Genomic DNA, 15,854 nt, shown 5'->3' with positions numbered 1-15,854 from the left:
AAAAAAAAAAAAAAAAAAAAAAAGTAAATAAATAAATATTCTATTGGTAGAGTAGGATAAATTCTACCATTGGCATGCACCAATTGAGGTCCACATAGATATCTGAAATGTCAAATTAACAAAAAGCCACGTTGAGTCATATTATTACAGGCACGTATAGATATCTGATATCAATTCCAGTTATCTGTGTTAAGAATTTATTGAGCCACATCTGGGTTTAGCAGTAGAGTTGTATAATTGATTAGCAATGTCTTCCATGAGCACACACTTGTCATATAGTTCCCTTTTCTTTTCTAGAACCATCCTCCCATTAACTCCTTCCTGGTTCTCTAGCTAAGTGCTTCTCAAGCTTTAATGTATGAATTACCTAGGGGTTTGCTAAAATTCAGATTCTGATACAGCAGGTCTGGGGTAGGGCCTGAGATTCTGAATTTCTAAGAAGCTCCCATGATGCCCATGCTGGACCATAGAACTTTCAGGTCTCCTTTTCTAACAACAATTTCCTTTGTTCATCACCCAGCAAGAGTATTACCTTTATCTCTTTTTCTTATTGCTGGTCAGTCAGAGAAAGAAGATAGTAGTCACTGCTGTCAGGCCTTCATAATCAGATAATTTAAAAAATTTTATTATAAAAGATTCCTATAACATCTTATGATTTTCAATTTCATATATACATGTATATGTATGTGTATATATATATATATATATAAAATTTGTCATGCTTTTATCAGTAAGAAGTTTTTCTCAACCATTCTTCCCAAGCCCTAGAGTAAAATGATTAAGGTCCCTAAAATGCCCCAGAAGCTCTAAAATATCCTAAACTCTCTACTAAATTATCAAATAAATAATATACACTACAGCTTTAGGTTTCATTTTACTTTATTGCATTCTAATTCTTTTTAAATGGTATCCTGAACATGATGTACATGGTAATTCCCAGTTACTCCTTAACAATATAAATTGCCTGAAAGTGAGGGATACTTGTTCACTTTTATAAAGAGAGTTACATAAAAGAAGCATATGTGAAAAAATCAGAAGATATAAATATTGACAAGTTAATTGGTTTATATCTTTGCACGTTATCCATTGTGAAAAATTCTAAATGTGATGATTCTTTAGCCACAGTACCTCACAAGTGAGTGTACGGCCTTGTGCCCTGCACCAAAGCATATTTTCCTTATGGAAAAATTCCCAGCTGAATCATTCTCTTCTTTCAACTTACAGGTGCCATCATCACATCACCAAAAGGATCCTGAGGCATGTCCTTATGAATAACCAGCTTTTCAGTCCTGTGTAGAGCCTGTGGGCCCACTTTCAGCTCCAGATCCTTCAATAGCTGAAAATTCTGTGTCAATAAGTGGTTTCAGAAATTGCTCAACCTTGGTTAGTCTTTGCTTCAGCTTCTGCTGCATTGACTCATACTCAGCCAGGATCCGGGCAAACTTTGTTTGCAGGAGGTCTACTGACCCCTCCATTCGAGTGACCTTCTCTTCGAGATCTTTAGGATCACTTCCAGCATTTGCAATGTTTATGTCCAGTAGACCATCTTTCATCAAGATTTGCTTCCCCTTCTCTTCTAGCATACATTTGGCATCTGGGTACTCAGTTAGAGCTTCCATGAGGTCATCTTTTGAGAGACAGAACAGATCTGAGTAGCCAATACTTTTAATGTTGGCCGTTCTTCGATTGCCAGCTTTGCTGCCTTTAATGTTAAGGATGCTGATCTCACCAAAGTAGCTGCCATCACTCAATACTACAAACTGAGTGATTCCATCATCTGCCACCACGGCGAGTTTGCCTTCCTTGATGATGTACATCTCTCGTCCAATATCCCCTTTCTTGCAAATGTAATCTCCAGGACTGTAGACTTGGGGTTGTAATTTCAAGACCAACTCCACCAACAGACCAGCTTCACAGTCGGCAAAAATGCGCACCTTTTTTAATGTGTCTAAGTGAACATTGATGGCAATCTCTGCTCTTAGTTTATCAGGTAGATACTTCAAGACTTCTTTCTCATCCACTGTTTTTTTGTTGGTCCACAGATAGTCAAACCATTTAATAACTCTCTTTTCCATATCTTTGCTTACATTTCGAAAATGCATGTATTGCTTGATCGCATCAATTCTTGCTTGAAATTCTGCTCTGGCTGCATTCATGTTGGAAATCATAGAACCTATGTTACCAACAATAGTGGCAAAAATTAACACTCCAATTAGGAAATCAGCCACCACAAAGATATACTCAGAATCCCTCACAGGAGGTGGTGTTTCACCAATGGTGGTCAAAGTCAGTGTAGACCAGTAAAGGCTGTATACATATTTTCTAGCCAAACGGCCAAATTCAGGATCGTTAACATCAGGATAGACCCATGTATCATTTCCAAATCCAACAGCTTTGGAAATAGAGAAGTACACACACGCATTCCAATGGATGATAATGACAATATACATAACAAGGTTAGAAATCCTGAAGATGTTTGGGTAGTTTGTCCTTGTTTCTGTTCTCTGGAAGAACTCAAACATTCGAGAGATCCTTAACAGTCTGTTCAGTCTAATTTCTGGATAGTTCCAGCCCAGATTAAAATACAGCAGATCAGTTGGTATCACTGATACAACATCAAGTTTAAATTGAAAGTCTGATTTATATTTCTCTATGAGTTTAAGCTCTTCCTTCACCAGTAGTCCTTGTTCTAGGTAACCTAAAATAGGAAAAAAAAAAAAAAAAGTAATTTTTTTCCTTTTTATGCCACTGTAAATTTCTCTAAAGTAACTCTCAACAAACTTCATTGAGTTCAAAACAAGAGTTCATTCCAATAAATATGCTTTTAGCAATGTAAGAAGATATGAGTACTGATCAACATACGGCTGTGGAAAATGTTCTTTTGCAAAAAGTAAAACTTTGTAAGCACAGAAGTGAGAGATTATACGCAATGTATATATACAAGGTATATATACAGACCTCTCTAGATTCAGCATCTTGTCCGGGTAAAGCTATGCCTTTTATGAACAGTGTTCTTGGAAAGTTTTCTTTTTCTAGCACTGTGCTTAATTCCCCATGCCACTCTTTTGTCAGCATCCCAGCCCCACCCTTGAAGCTTGGGTACCTCCTTGCTGTTTGACTATTGTGCATATTCTTGCCTTGCCCCTTCAATGTGAAGCATATGTCCTTTGAGGCTTCACTTTCAGGCTTTCACTTCTCTTTCTTGCCCCTCCCAGGCTTCCTTAGACATCTGGGATTTTCCTTTCTACTAAGCTGCTACCATGTACCTTGTGTGTTAAACCCAGAACTTCAGTACCATGATATATTTCACTAGGGAAAAATTTGTTTCTCTTCCTATCCTGGTTACCAGAGCTGTGCATAGAACTGAACTGAAGCATTGCTCCAGTGCACTGATATTAGGGAATGTCTTTATTTTACATAATGATTCTTAAAAGCAATATTCTGCATACACAGGTTACCTCTGCATGTGGTAGTATAGAAAATGAGCTTATACCTACTTAACAAGAATACTTCAAGTCGGAAGCTATCAGATCCTGCCCAGATTATTGGTCAATAATGCTTCACCATGGACCACAAAGTTGAATTAAGGATGTACATCCTGTTTCTTATAAAATTTCTAGTACAGCTCTGCTGAGTACAATGACATCATCCCCCATGCCTCTTCAAGGTATCTCTGTTAGGTAGCAATTACCCTTTCCCCACAGAACTGGCAGAATATTTCTGTTCTCTCTATTCCTCTCTCCTGGTATAAACCCAGTGAACAGAAAAATGGAGGAAAGCTATCAATCCACATCCGGAAGTTTGCCTAGTAACATCCTTCTGAATCAGCTGGAGTGGCCTAAGCCTGTGGGTGGGTATATGGTACTCTGGCTTTCAAGAGTGCTTTTTCCTCTAAAACAAATTTTTGTGAGTCTTTTTTTTTTTTTTGAAGAATACTTGAATTAAGAAATTTCAAGTTGGGCTTCCCTGGTGGCACAGTGGTTGAGAGTCCGCCTGCCGATGCAGGGGACACGGGTTCGTGCCCCGGTCTGGGAAGATCCCACATGCGGCGGAGCGGCTGGGCCCGTGAGCCATGGCCTCTGAGCCTGTGCGTCCGGAGCCTGTGCTCCGCAACAGGAGAGGCCACAACAGTGAGAGGCCCGCGTACCGCCAAAAAAAAAAAAAAGAAGAAATTTCAAGTTATACATAGAGATAAAAGCATGAAATTGCAAAATATCCAAAACTGAACATATTTACCTGTCCTCGTTCGTACAAACATATCGAGAAGATAGACTATATCTGATAAGTAATCAAGAATGAGCCAATATTCTAGGTAATCAGACTGAAGTTCATCAAAACATGCTCTGTAAAAGAAAAACTTGTATAAATAAAATGAAATGGGACCAATTTAAGTAAAAATACTCTTTGTATAATTTTTATCACGATGAGAAGTATAACCCACTAAGGCGAGGAGGGGTCCTTGGAGTCCATTTAATCAACCATGGCTTTCCCAAATCTATTCCCAAATCTGAGGGTTGGATTTAGTTTTCTCACACTTCTGAATTTCAACATTCTTTCCATTATGCTAGTCAGCTTTGTGAAAACATCAAATGAGAATAAATGACTTCAAGCTGACGTCAAAGTATTTTTGGGTGATACACATTGATAGACAGGTTCATGTTGACTATTTGTACCCAAAATGCCTTGGGAAATCATGCTTTGTCCTGGATGGCTGCTATGTTTACTGTCTAAAAGACAAGGAACCATAGAGATCCCTTGGGAAACACATCTTGCTCTATAAAACCTAGATCCTTGATCTTTTTCCAGTCTTGGCAAAATTGTTCTCTTGCAGGCCAAAGAAAATAAAGTTTCTCCCAAAGTTCTAATTAAATCATTGAGCAATCAAAAGTTTAAAAGTATCTCCACCCCACCCCATCCCAGTACTGGATTTCCAAGGATATTGGGAACCAAAGCGGCTACTCTTGCTCTTAGGAAAACACATTGAGAATGATATAACCTCTCTTCACAACCTGTGGTGGAGAAAGGAGGTACGTCCTAAAGAGCTCTAGGCCAAACTGTTAAGTCAGTTAACGTGGAAACTAGAAGTGGTTTGAGATCCACAAAAATATATAGACACCTTGCGATAATCATGGTCCAGTTGTACATGACAGGTAAGGTGATGCAAAACAGCCAGTTGTAATATGTGCTTCCTGAGGGGTCAATAACCATGACTTCCTTCTTCTCCCTAGCAGCAATTGGAAATAAAGGGGAAGGTTACCAAGAAACAAGAATATTTTTATTTCAAATATCAAATATGGTCATGCCCATCACCCACAATTGATGAATTAGAAATAAGCTGAAGAAGCTCACTCCACAGTGGGAAGAGACTAGCTTTTGGCATAAGTGCATTAGTCATAAGAAACTGGTTAGGGAGGGGTGGATAGATAGTTAAATTACTAGTCTTACATTAAACCATACTTTAGACTTTTATTAAAGCCCTTGTTTTACTGTGATGCTGCAGACATTTCTATCACTCCAGCTACTGACAGAGAACAATGGCATAGATCATGCCGAACTCTGGATATCCCACAGACCCCTTGGGTAGGCAATGGTTGGTGAGACAATGATGATTTTACCACTCCCCCTACCAGGTAACAAAACAATTGGGGACCACACTGTGAGGGGGAACTCATGGCTTCTTTCTCATCTGTATGGAGAGAACATGACACAGTCTAATAAAAAGTGCTACTCTTTGTATAATTTTTATCACGATGAGAAGTATAACCCACTAAGGCGAGGAGGGGTCCTTGGAGTCCATTTAATCAACCATGGCTTTCCCAAATCTATTCCCAAATCTGAGGGTTGGATTTAGTTTTCTCACACTTCTGAATTTCAACATTCTTTCCATTATGCTAGTCAGCTTTGTGAAAACATCAAATGAGAATAAATGACTTCAAGCTGACGTCAAAGTATTTTTGGGTGATACACATTGATAGACAGGTTCATGTTGACTATTTGTACCCAAAATGCCTTGGGAAATCATGCTTTGTCCTGGATGGCTGCTATGTTTACTGTCTAAAAGACAAGGAACCATAGAGATCCCTTGGGAAACACATCTTGCTCTATAAAACCTAGATCCTTGATCTTTTTCCAGTCTTGGCAAAATTGTTCTCTTGCAGGCCAAAGAAAATAAAGTTTCTCCCAAAGTTCTAATTAAATCATTGAGCAATCAAAAGTTTAAAAGTATCTCCACCCCACCCCATCCCAGTACTGGATTTCCAAGGATATTGGGAACCAAAGCGGCTACTCTTGCTCTTAGGAAAACACATTGAGAATGATATAACCTCTCTTCACAACCTGTGGTGGAGAAAGGAGGTACGTCCTAAAGAGCTCTAGGCCAAACTGTTAAGTCAGTTAACGTGGAAACTAGAAGTGGTTTGAGATCCACAAAAATATATAGACACCTTGCGATAATCATGGTCCAGTTGTACATGACAGGTAAGGTGATGCAAAACAGCCAGTTGTAATATGTGCTTCCTGAGGGGTCAATAACCATGACTTCCTTCTTCTCCCTAGCAGCAATTGGAAATAAAGGGGAAGGTTACCAAGAAACAAGAATATTTTTATTTCAAATATCAAATATGGTCATGCCCATCACCCACAATTGATGAATTAGAAATAAGCTGAAGAAGCTCACTCCACAGTGGGAAGAGACTAGCTTTTGGCATAAGTGCATTAGTCATAAGAAACTGGTTAGGGAGGGGTGGATAGATAGTTAAATTACTAGTCTTACATTAAACCATACTTTAGACTTTTATTAAAGCCCTTGTTTTACTGTGATGCTGCAGACATTTCTATCACTCCAGCTACTGACAGAGAACAATGGCATAGATCATGCCGAACTCTGGATATCCCACAGACCCCTTGGGTAGGCAATGGTTGGTGAGACAATGATGATTTTACCACTCCCCCTACCAGGTAACAAAACAATTGGGGACCACACTGTGAGGGGGAACTCATGGCTTCTTTCTCATCTGTATGGAGAGAACATGACACAGTCTAATAAAAAGTGCTTGTTCTGGGCTTCCCTGGTGGCACAGTGGTTGAGAGTCCGCCTGCCGATGCAGGGGACACGGGTTCGTGCCCCGGTCCGGGAAGATCCCACATGCCGCGGAGCGGCTGGGCCCGTGAGCCATGGCCGCTGAGCCTGCGCGTCCGGAGCCTGTGCTCCGCAACGGGAGAGGCCACAGCAGGGAGAGGCCCGCGTACCACACAAACAAACAAACAACAAAAAAAAAGTGCTTGTTCTTAAGTGTGTATGAGGAATTGAGAGGCAATAGAGGGCAAAAGAAAGAAGGAAGGAACTATATGATCAAATGGACATTTTTAAAAACTTTCTGGTATCAAATTTATATTTTTAAGGATTTTTTCTTTTATACAACGTCAACACATTTCTAAAAGGCACAAATAAGTAAACCATCATCTGGTAAAGAGTTTTCTTTGAGTAAGTTTAGAAGACAATATTTTCTTTAATAAAAAGCAAAAAGATAGCTCTGAAAATATCACTCAGCCTTATCCTTGTGAAACTCTAACTCTCAAATGTTTTAAAAAGTTTCTTTCAAATAGCTGATGTTTTGACAGCATTCGTACTGCTCTCAAAATTAGGTGTGGCTTTTGCAATGAGACTACTTTACTTTGGATTATTTGCCATACAGTATTTATGACTCAAAAATGTTAATGAAATTATTAAATTTCTATTTGGGCTAAAAATATTGATGGTAAGATCTTAGAAACGCAATTTTCTTTGGATCCTAAATCTGTCCCAGTGGTAAGTTTATCTTCACCAGTGCTTAAGGAAGGAAATTAACCGTGACGCTGAAAATTCTTGATGAGAAAACTAAGGCTACCATTGCTAATTTTAAGGAAATTTGAAAAAAATTAAACTCACATTTGATAACAATTTATTTAATCTTTACACCAGGCCTCTTTGCTATAAGCTTGTGGGAAATTATCCCTGCATCCTAAACCCATCACAAATTTATTCCTAATTTCAATGCCAGTAAAAATACTTACTCTTCTTTCTTGTCTTTGCCTTTCTCCTCTTTCTTTTTCTTGTCTTTGTCCTTTTCTTTCTTCTTTTCCTTTTCTGGGTCCTTTTTATTTTTATTTTTATCATCTGGCTTGCTGAAGAAGTGAGAGATGTAGTTGGTAAAATACAAAAATGTTATGGATAGAAAAATGTTGGGTTATTCATGCCAAAGTCTTACTTACCTCTTCTTTTCTTTTTTCTTTTTCTTTTTTTCTTTTGGTTCTCTATAGAAAAAAAAACAATATATCACATAATCAAATTACATTCTCACCTCCATTCTTGTTTATCTTCCTCTCCACTGGGCAAGAATTCTGGGCTTTGTGTTCAAAGACCTGCCCCTGTGCTCAGAGACCAGAAATCTGATCTCCTACTGGTGGGTTCAACAAGAAATAGACATATACCCCGACAATAAACAAATAAAATTCCTGGGAATTAGTGCATGTGGAAAATTGGAGAAAATGGAGGTGGATAAAGGCATAAACCCAGGGAGGGAAATTTAAGAAACAAGAGCCCCCAAGAGTGTACTTTCAAAATCTCAATGTATATCCAAAGAATGGGTACTTAAAATGTAAGCTTCTTGATGTCACTTGTATTTATACTTGAATAAGAGTTTTGAGAATTTCAAGAAAATGCCATCAATTTTCTTTAGAGGGGTAATCCTGACTGAAGCAATGTTTTATGAGCAGACAAAAAGCTCTGTGGTAACAGAGATACTTCTTGAGTTACAATTTCTTCTTGAGTGGAGAATATGGGATTAGCGGGCTCTTTCTGCAGTTGGCTTTCTCTATCAGCAGAAGAATGGATTCTGGAGTCAGACAGAGCTAAGGTCATAGTAGGCTCTCATTGTTGGCTTAGATATCTTGGGAAAATGTATTATTCAGACATGAATGATCAGGCATCTCGTTACCACTGGGATAGTCAGAGAAGGCTGTTAAAGGGCAGTAGGTCTAAGCCTAGGCCTCAGAGTATGGGTAAGAGTTGGAGAGGTTAAGAAGAAGAGAAAGGATGTTAAAGGGAGGGAGATTTTCAGGTGCAAATATACAAATGAACTTAGTCTGGGTAGGAATGGCCCAGCATAAGTGGAAAGCTGCTACTAAGGAGAAATAGGAGATAAAATTGACAAGGAGATGGGGCTTGGCACCTGAGGTTGTCATGTACAAACAGAAACAGAACATAAAGTTAGATGTGGTGGAGTTTATTGCTATGGGAGTACATTCCTATGATACAAGATTTAACACCCTAACATAGACCCTGGGAGATGGTGCTTGCACACTTCTTGGATGGCTCTTAGAAGCTCAGAAAAGGTGACAGCTCAAACTAAGTGAAATATAAATTATAAAATGCCATGGCACATGGTGGAGGAAGGTATCAGAAAGATTCAGAGAAGTGGTAGGCTAAAATGGATATACTAAGTAAGAAAAATAGCCCACCAACTGATTAAGAGGGCTCAGAGGATACAAAAATGACAGGGAATGTGCTGGTGAGAGGGGCACCAGCGTTACTAAGAAGCTCATTGGTGCTCTCCTCTGTAGACCAGGGCTGATAGTGAGAGATGCTGAACTGGGTACAGAACTAGACTTCCATGAGAGCAATAGGGATGACAGGATCTAGAAATCACAGAGACCCGTGGCAGCACTTACCCATCAGAAGAGAAACAGGTCTGATAATTTTAATTATCAGTCAGGTGAGCATAGTAGCCAGGGTCTTAACCCACAGAGTGCTATGGAAGAGGTTAACAGAATACTGTATTCCTTGATAGATGGGCATCTTGTTGACTTGCTAGGGTACTGTTTTACATTTATAATAAAAAACAAATTGGGAATGGACGCTCAGGAGGTTAAGGGCAACGTACCCCAATAAAAAGTCACAACCAGTTGAATAGTTTCTAAACCTGAGCTATAGCTCTCAGAAATGAAACCACCAGTCAGAGGAGAAGCCCAGTCCCCATGAAGAAGGACTCTGCAACACCAATGACAAGTATATTCAGTAATGATTTCCCCAGTCTTTCCTCCAAAGAAAACCAATGACCATTTACTTAAGTAACTGTACACTGGGGGTAAAATAGAATGCCTAGATACATTAAAGGCCATTTTCGCACAGGACCCAAGTTGATATTGAGACCCAGGGACTAAAGCATCATCATGCCCCACCCCCATTAAAGTGAGGGACATATGGTGGTTTGGTAGTAATCTGTGGGGCCTCCACTGGGTCTAAGGATGCCCCTTTGTGGTCATTTGTCCAGTTCCTCCATGTAAACATGGAATGCATTTATTTGGTCATTGGCAGAATGACAATCATCTCCTCATCTCCACTAGTTCCTTGGCTTGTGGAATAAGAGCTAACATAGTGGGGAGGACCAAGTGGAAGCTCTAAAGCTGCCTCCTACCTGCTGGCAAAAAAGCAATATTGCAACCTGGACGGGAAAGGAAATGCAATCCTTAAAGACCTAATGCATGCAGGGGTGGTGCTTCTCCATCACACCCCCGTTTAATTCAATGTCTGCCCTCTATTAAAACCAAATGGAGGGCTTCCCTGGTGGCGCAGTGGTTGAGAGTCCGCCTGCCGATGCAGGGGACACGGGTTTGTGCCCCGGTCCGGGAAGATCCCACATGCCGCGGAGTGGCTGGGCCCGTGAGCCGTGGCCGCTGAACCTGCGCGTCCGGAGCCTGTGCTCCGCAACGGGAGAGGCCACAGCAGTGAGAGGCCCGCGTACCGCAAAAAAACCCCAAAAACCAAAAAACAAAAAACCAAATGGATCCTGGTGGATGGCAGCAGACTACTGCAAAATCAACCAAATAGTAGTTCCAATTGTAGTCACTGTGGCAAAATGTGAAAAACAATACACTCACCCAATCAGTACCATATTCCTAAGGTTCTGGGTCAATCATGGTGAATGTGTTATTTTGAACCACTATCGGGGAAGAGGGTCAAAAACAGTTCATATTCACATGGGATGGAAAACAGTATGTATTTACACTATTTTCCAGGGCTATGTTAACTCTCCCTCTCACTGTCATGACATAATCTAGAGGGACCTGGACCATCTGGACATTCCTCAGAGTATCACATTTGTCCACTGTATCTATATCAAAGACATTATGTTAATTGGGTCCTGAAAGAGGATTATCTAACCATGGGACAGAAAATGACTGCTGACCATGAGCTGGATCCTGCCAGAACTAACAAGTCATAAGGCTGTATTGTAACCTATCACATGATAAAGTGATGTACTTGGGACTGAGCAGGTGGCTCGGCACCCTCGCCCCATGTCATCTACCACTGCTGCATCAAGGCTATTCCTCCCCCGCGACCCATGGCCATATATTGGGCTTATAGGAACAACTGATGGAGCATGATCTGTGGGTGGGTCAGCTTAGCATCTGGATGCAAGCCAAAATGAGCTGTTGTCTACAATACAGCCTTACCTAGAGGTGGCCTTAAAAGATAGTGAAGTTAATCTTACCAATGGCACAGCTTTAAGCAGTGCACAATCATCTACTTTGTGGGGAAAAGGCAATGGCCCAAATTAAGAATATAAAAGGCGGACTTCCCTGGTGGCACAGTGGTTAAGAATCCACCTGCCCATTCAGGGGACACGGGTTCGAGCCCTGGTCCGGGAAGATCCCACATGCCGCGGAGCAACTAAGCCCATGAGCCACAGCTACTGAGCCTGCGCTCTAGAGCCTGCAAGCCGCAACTACTGAAGCCCGCATGCCTAGAGCCCGTGCTCTGCCACAAGAGAAGCCACGGCAATGAGAAGACCGTGCACTGCAACAAAGAGTAGCCCCCGCTCACTGCAACTAGAGAAAGCCCGCAAGCAGCAACGAAGACCCAACGGCAGCCAAAAATAAATAAATAAATTTATTTTTTAAAAAATGAATATACAAGGATTCATGGGCAGTCACAATGCATTGGGTGGTTGGTCAGGGACCTGATGAAAAAATATTGCAAGATCGGGAAAAATAATTCTGGAGAATAGGCAGACTGAATGGACTTTATGGGCATGAGCACAAGGTTTTAAAACCTTTGTATCCCATATTAATGCCCATCAAATAGCAGGTGCCATGGAAAAGAAAAGAACAACCAAGTAGACAGAATAAATCAGCCTGCTGACAAAGACAACCTCTGTCACTGGCATCCCCAATGCTGGCACAATGTGGATATGAATGGAGCAACCATAGTGGCAGAGATGGAGACTATACATGGGCCCAACACATGAGGTCCCATTCACCCAGGTGATTTAACTGCTACTGTTGCTGAATGTCCAGTCTTCCAGTTACAAAGACTAATGCTATGACTCTAAAAGAGCACCATTACTTGAGGAAAGCAATCAGTCACTTGATGGCAAGTTAATTACATCATGGAAAGGGCATCAAATAATCTTGACTTGAATCAATATATATTATGGATACTAAATTGCTTTTTTGCCTCAGGGCTTTGACCAGTGCCACTATCCAGTTTGGGTTGCTGCCAGCTCATAATTTCCCTCTCCCTTGGCTGGCCTTGGCTGAAGGAAGCCACCGTGCTCAAAATTATGCACCCCTTCCTAGAGGCAGTCCTCATACAATGACTGTGCATGAGTACAAAGCCCAGTCCTATTGCCTAACTATGGAAGAACTCTGAAGGGCCATCCCTTCTCCAAAGCTCCCCATAGCATCACACGGCACATCAACTCTATTCTCTGAAGTTCAACCTCTCCCTCTACCCAATCCTACTCCCCTAACTCCCTTCTAGGTATCATTTCTGAGAGCACTCCCAATAAAGCTCTGTATACAAAGCTCCTTCTCAGAGACTGTCTCCTGGGAAACTTGACCTAAGACACATTGGCTCAGAATGGGAAGGATTAATGATGTTTTATTTATTTTGTCAGCCACCCTAACCCTAACCACATGGTGGGGCAATTTCATATATGCTATAGACATGGTTTTTCTACACGTATTCAAATACATACATACGTACATACATATTACTTGTAACATGAGTAGCTACATTTTTCAGGAGGAAATAACCAAATGACAAAATAATGGAAAAACTTTGCCATTGGATTAGATAGAGTTTGCCTAATAAATATCTGCAGTATAACACATTCAGATGTATTTCTACCTTTTTACTGTCTTTCTTTAAAAACAAAGGTTTGGTTTACTATTGTCAATGTACTTACTGCTCTTTATTGCTGCTGTTGTTAACATTGAAAAGTGCAATAGCTCCAGGCAAGTACTGCTCCCTGGGAAGTGAAAAAGCACAGTGAAATCATAATAGTCACCATGTGTGTAATGTCCATAGTAAATAAAAAGTCTTAAAGAACAAATTCTTTTCAGGTTCTACCCATTACTAACTAGTGCCTAGATAATTTTTGAAAATATAGAGTCTCCACAAAGCATGGATGGCACGTTGCTGAATATCAGGGCCATGAACCAAAGTAATTAATAAATGTTTATTAATCAATGCTCACAATGCATCACATTACAATCCTCCACACCCATCAAATAGCAGGTGCCATGGAAAAGAAAAGAACAACTGAGTAAGCCAGTTTGGATGCTACTAACTCCCAGAAAGCGATTAAGACTTAGATTGTCCGGGAAGATAGGAAGGGAAGACAAGACAAATGAAGACAGTATGAAAGCTGAAGGTGGTCAGTGAGAAAAGAAACAGGAGGGGGGAAAAAAAGGGGGAAAAAAACAAAGTAGAAGTAAATATGCTTGACAGGATGGGAACCCCTGATCCACACCAATTCCACACTCCTTCCACTCTCTCAGGGTCACACGTTTGAAGTTTCCACAAGTGCTTTTTTCCCTAAGGAGTTTTTAGCTTTTCTCGTCTCGTTACTCACCCTAGTGCTCTGCTTCCCTGAAAGTCGGATTGAATGGGAGAGAGCATTTTAGAGAATGACAGCTAAACCCTCTCACGTATAATTGCTTGGAAGAGGATCAGAAAGAAGGAGGAAATCAGAGAGGACTCAGGCATGAGGTTTCCTAAGGGACAGACACGGGTCTCAGGGAAAATGATCAGCAAGAGTGTTCATGGCTTGGAGCCCCATGGACACGAATTATCAGCAGGCAGTGGCAGTTTCCCAAGAGAAGAAGAGGGTAAGGAACAGAAGTAGCAATTTACTCCCGAGATTCTGCAGAGTAGCTGGGTAGCGGGAGTGTCGGCCAAGCCCACTGAGTGGAAGAGTAGAACACCTTTCTTTCGTCTAAATAATAGTTTAAAAACTGATGTGGAGGGTTAGACCATACTGCTCACCTCTGTGATGGCTGTCCCCTTCCATGCCTACTACTTGTAAAGGAATCCCTTGCACGAGTGTTTTCACTCTCTGATTCTTCAAATAGAGAGGCACTGTCATCATCATCAGAAAAGGAGCTATGGTTCAATAGGAGGCAGAGATTAATTAGATCAGTGCTTTAAACCCTTGTGGGGGAACATGTCTCATTTCTCATCTCTTTCTCTCTCAAACGAACACAGACAATAGTTTTTAATAAGAGTGAGATGAGAACTGTTCAGAATGCACAGAATTAGATAGAGTATATGCACAATCCAGTAAAATATGTGTAATTAAGAAACTACTTTCTAGGTCTTCCATATTTGTATTGTTTGATACATTGATTAGTTAATATTTATCAAATCGAAAGTATGATATCTGTACTTCAGGTCATGTTATACAGTTTTCCGAACCTGTAATAACATTTCCTTCTACTAAAAGTAAATTCAACCACATTTATACAAATTCTATTCATTTATAGGGTGACCACTTTAAATTATACTCTTAAAACGCGTTAGCATTTCACACTTTGTATTTTTTTTCACATTTCTCTATGGTAATGTTATCCCTTTAGATGTGAAATGTCCCATGAGGAAAGCTCTTGCCAGTGACTAAGGAAATATTTGGCAAAGGTGCATCTAAAGAATCACCACAATAATATCTATGTTCATTTGTTAGATAGGTAAGGCTGTCCTAAAGAATAAATAAATTCACTAAATTAAATAAAGTACAAAGTTCAAGGTTTCAAATTAAAAGTTAAACTGAAATTAAGCTTAGCTAAATTGAAGAACTTTGGCTAGTATTAAAAATACATAGGGACTTCCCTGGTGGTGCAGTGGTTAAGAATCCACCTGCCAATGAAGGGGACACAGGTTCGATCCCTGGTCCAGGAAGATCCCACATACCACGGAGCAACTAAGCCCGTGCGCCACAACTACTGAGCCTGTGTGCCACAACTACTGAAGCCCGTGCACCTCGAGCCTGTGCTCCACTCAAAGAGAAGCCACCACAATGGAAAAGCCCGCGCACCACAACGAAGAGTAGCCCCCGCTCGCTGCAACTAGAGAAAGCCTGCACGCAGCAATCAAGACCCAACACAGCCAGAAAAAAAAAAAAACATAGAAAAAAGCATGCATTTACCTGCATGCTCCATTTTCCATCCTTCTTATTTCCTTTTCAATATCTGGTACAATCACATTGGGAATGTTTACAAAAGAGCGCCGTGTATTGATGATAATTTTCTTCATGGTTAGCTTAATAGCTGGGGAGAAAAAAAGTCTTGTTAGTAGGAAGACTTTTTATATATTTATATATGTAATCAAAAGTTTCACTCTAGGGCTTCCCTGGTGGCGCAGTGCTTGAGAGTCCGCCTGCCGATGCAGGAGACGCGGGTTCGTGCCCCGTTTCGGGAGGATCCCACGTGCCGCGGAGCGGCTGGGCCCGTGAGCCATGGCCGCTGAGCCTGCGCGTCCGGAGCCTGTGCTCCGCAAATGGGGGAGGCCACAGCAGTGAGAGGCCCGCATAACG

The 15,854-nt window shown here is 40.8% G+C and overlaps 1 protein-coding gene across 1 annotated transcript in view; it reads right to left on the bottom strand.

The window, feature by feature from the left end:
* Positions 1 to 864: 864 nt before the first annotated feature.
* CNGA1 (cyclic nucleotide gated channel subunit alpha 1) overlaps positions 865 to 15,854 on the bottom strand; it is a 32,645-nt gene continuing 17,655 nt past the window's right edge. The window contains exons 2-9 of the mRNA XM_007450969.1: positions 15,468 to 15,588; positions 14,312 to 14,428; positions 13,230 to 13,292; positions 8,251 to 8,292; positions 8,053 to 8,163; positions 6,444 to 6,551; positions 4,237 to 4,343; positions 865 to 2,698 (exon numbers count right to left, since the gene is read on the bottom strand). Coding sequence (XP_007451031.1) covers positions 1,284 to 2,698; positions 4,237 to 4,343; positions 6,444 to 6,551; positions 8,053 to 8,163; positions 8,251 to 8,292; positions 13,230 to 13,292; positions 14,312 to 14,428; positions 15,468 to 15,574 — 2,070 coding nt within the window. The 5' untranslated portion in view covers positions 15,575 to 15,588 and the 3' untranslated portion in view covers positions 865 to 1,283. The remainder of the gene's footprint in view (positions 2,699 to 4,236; positions 4,344 to 6,443; positions 6,552 to 8,052; positions 8,164 to 8,250; positions 8,293 to 13,229; positions 13,293 to 14,311; positions 14,429 to 15,467; positions 15,589 to 15,854) is intronic.

The sequence above is a fragment of the Lipotes vexillifer genome, unplaced genomic scaffold (genome assembly GCF_000442215.2).
Source record: "Lipotes vexillifer unplaced genomic scaffold, Lipotes_vexillifer_v1.1 scaffold404, whole genome shotgun sequence".
In the NCBI taxonomy this organism is placed as follows: Eukaryota; Metazoa; Chordata; class Mammalia; order Artiodactyla; family Lipotidae; genus Lipotes; species Lipotes vexillifer.
The sequence above is the reverse complement of the archived record's forward strand: the minus strand, read 5'-3'. Positions and strand labels throughout refer to the sequence as shown.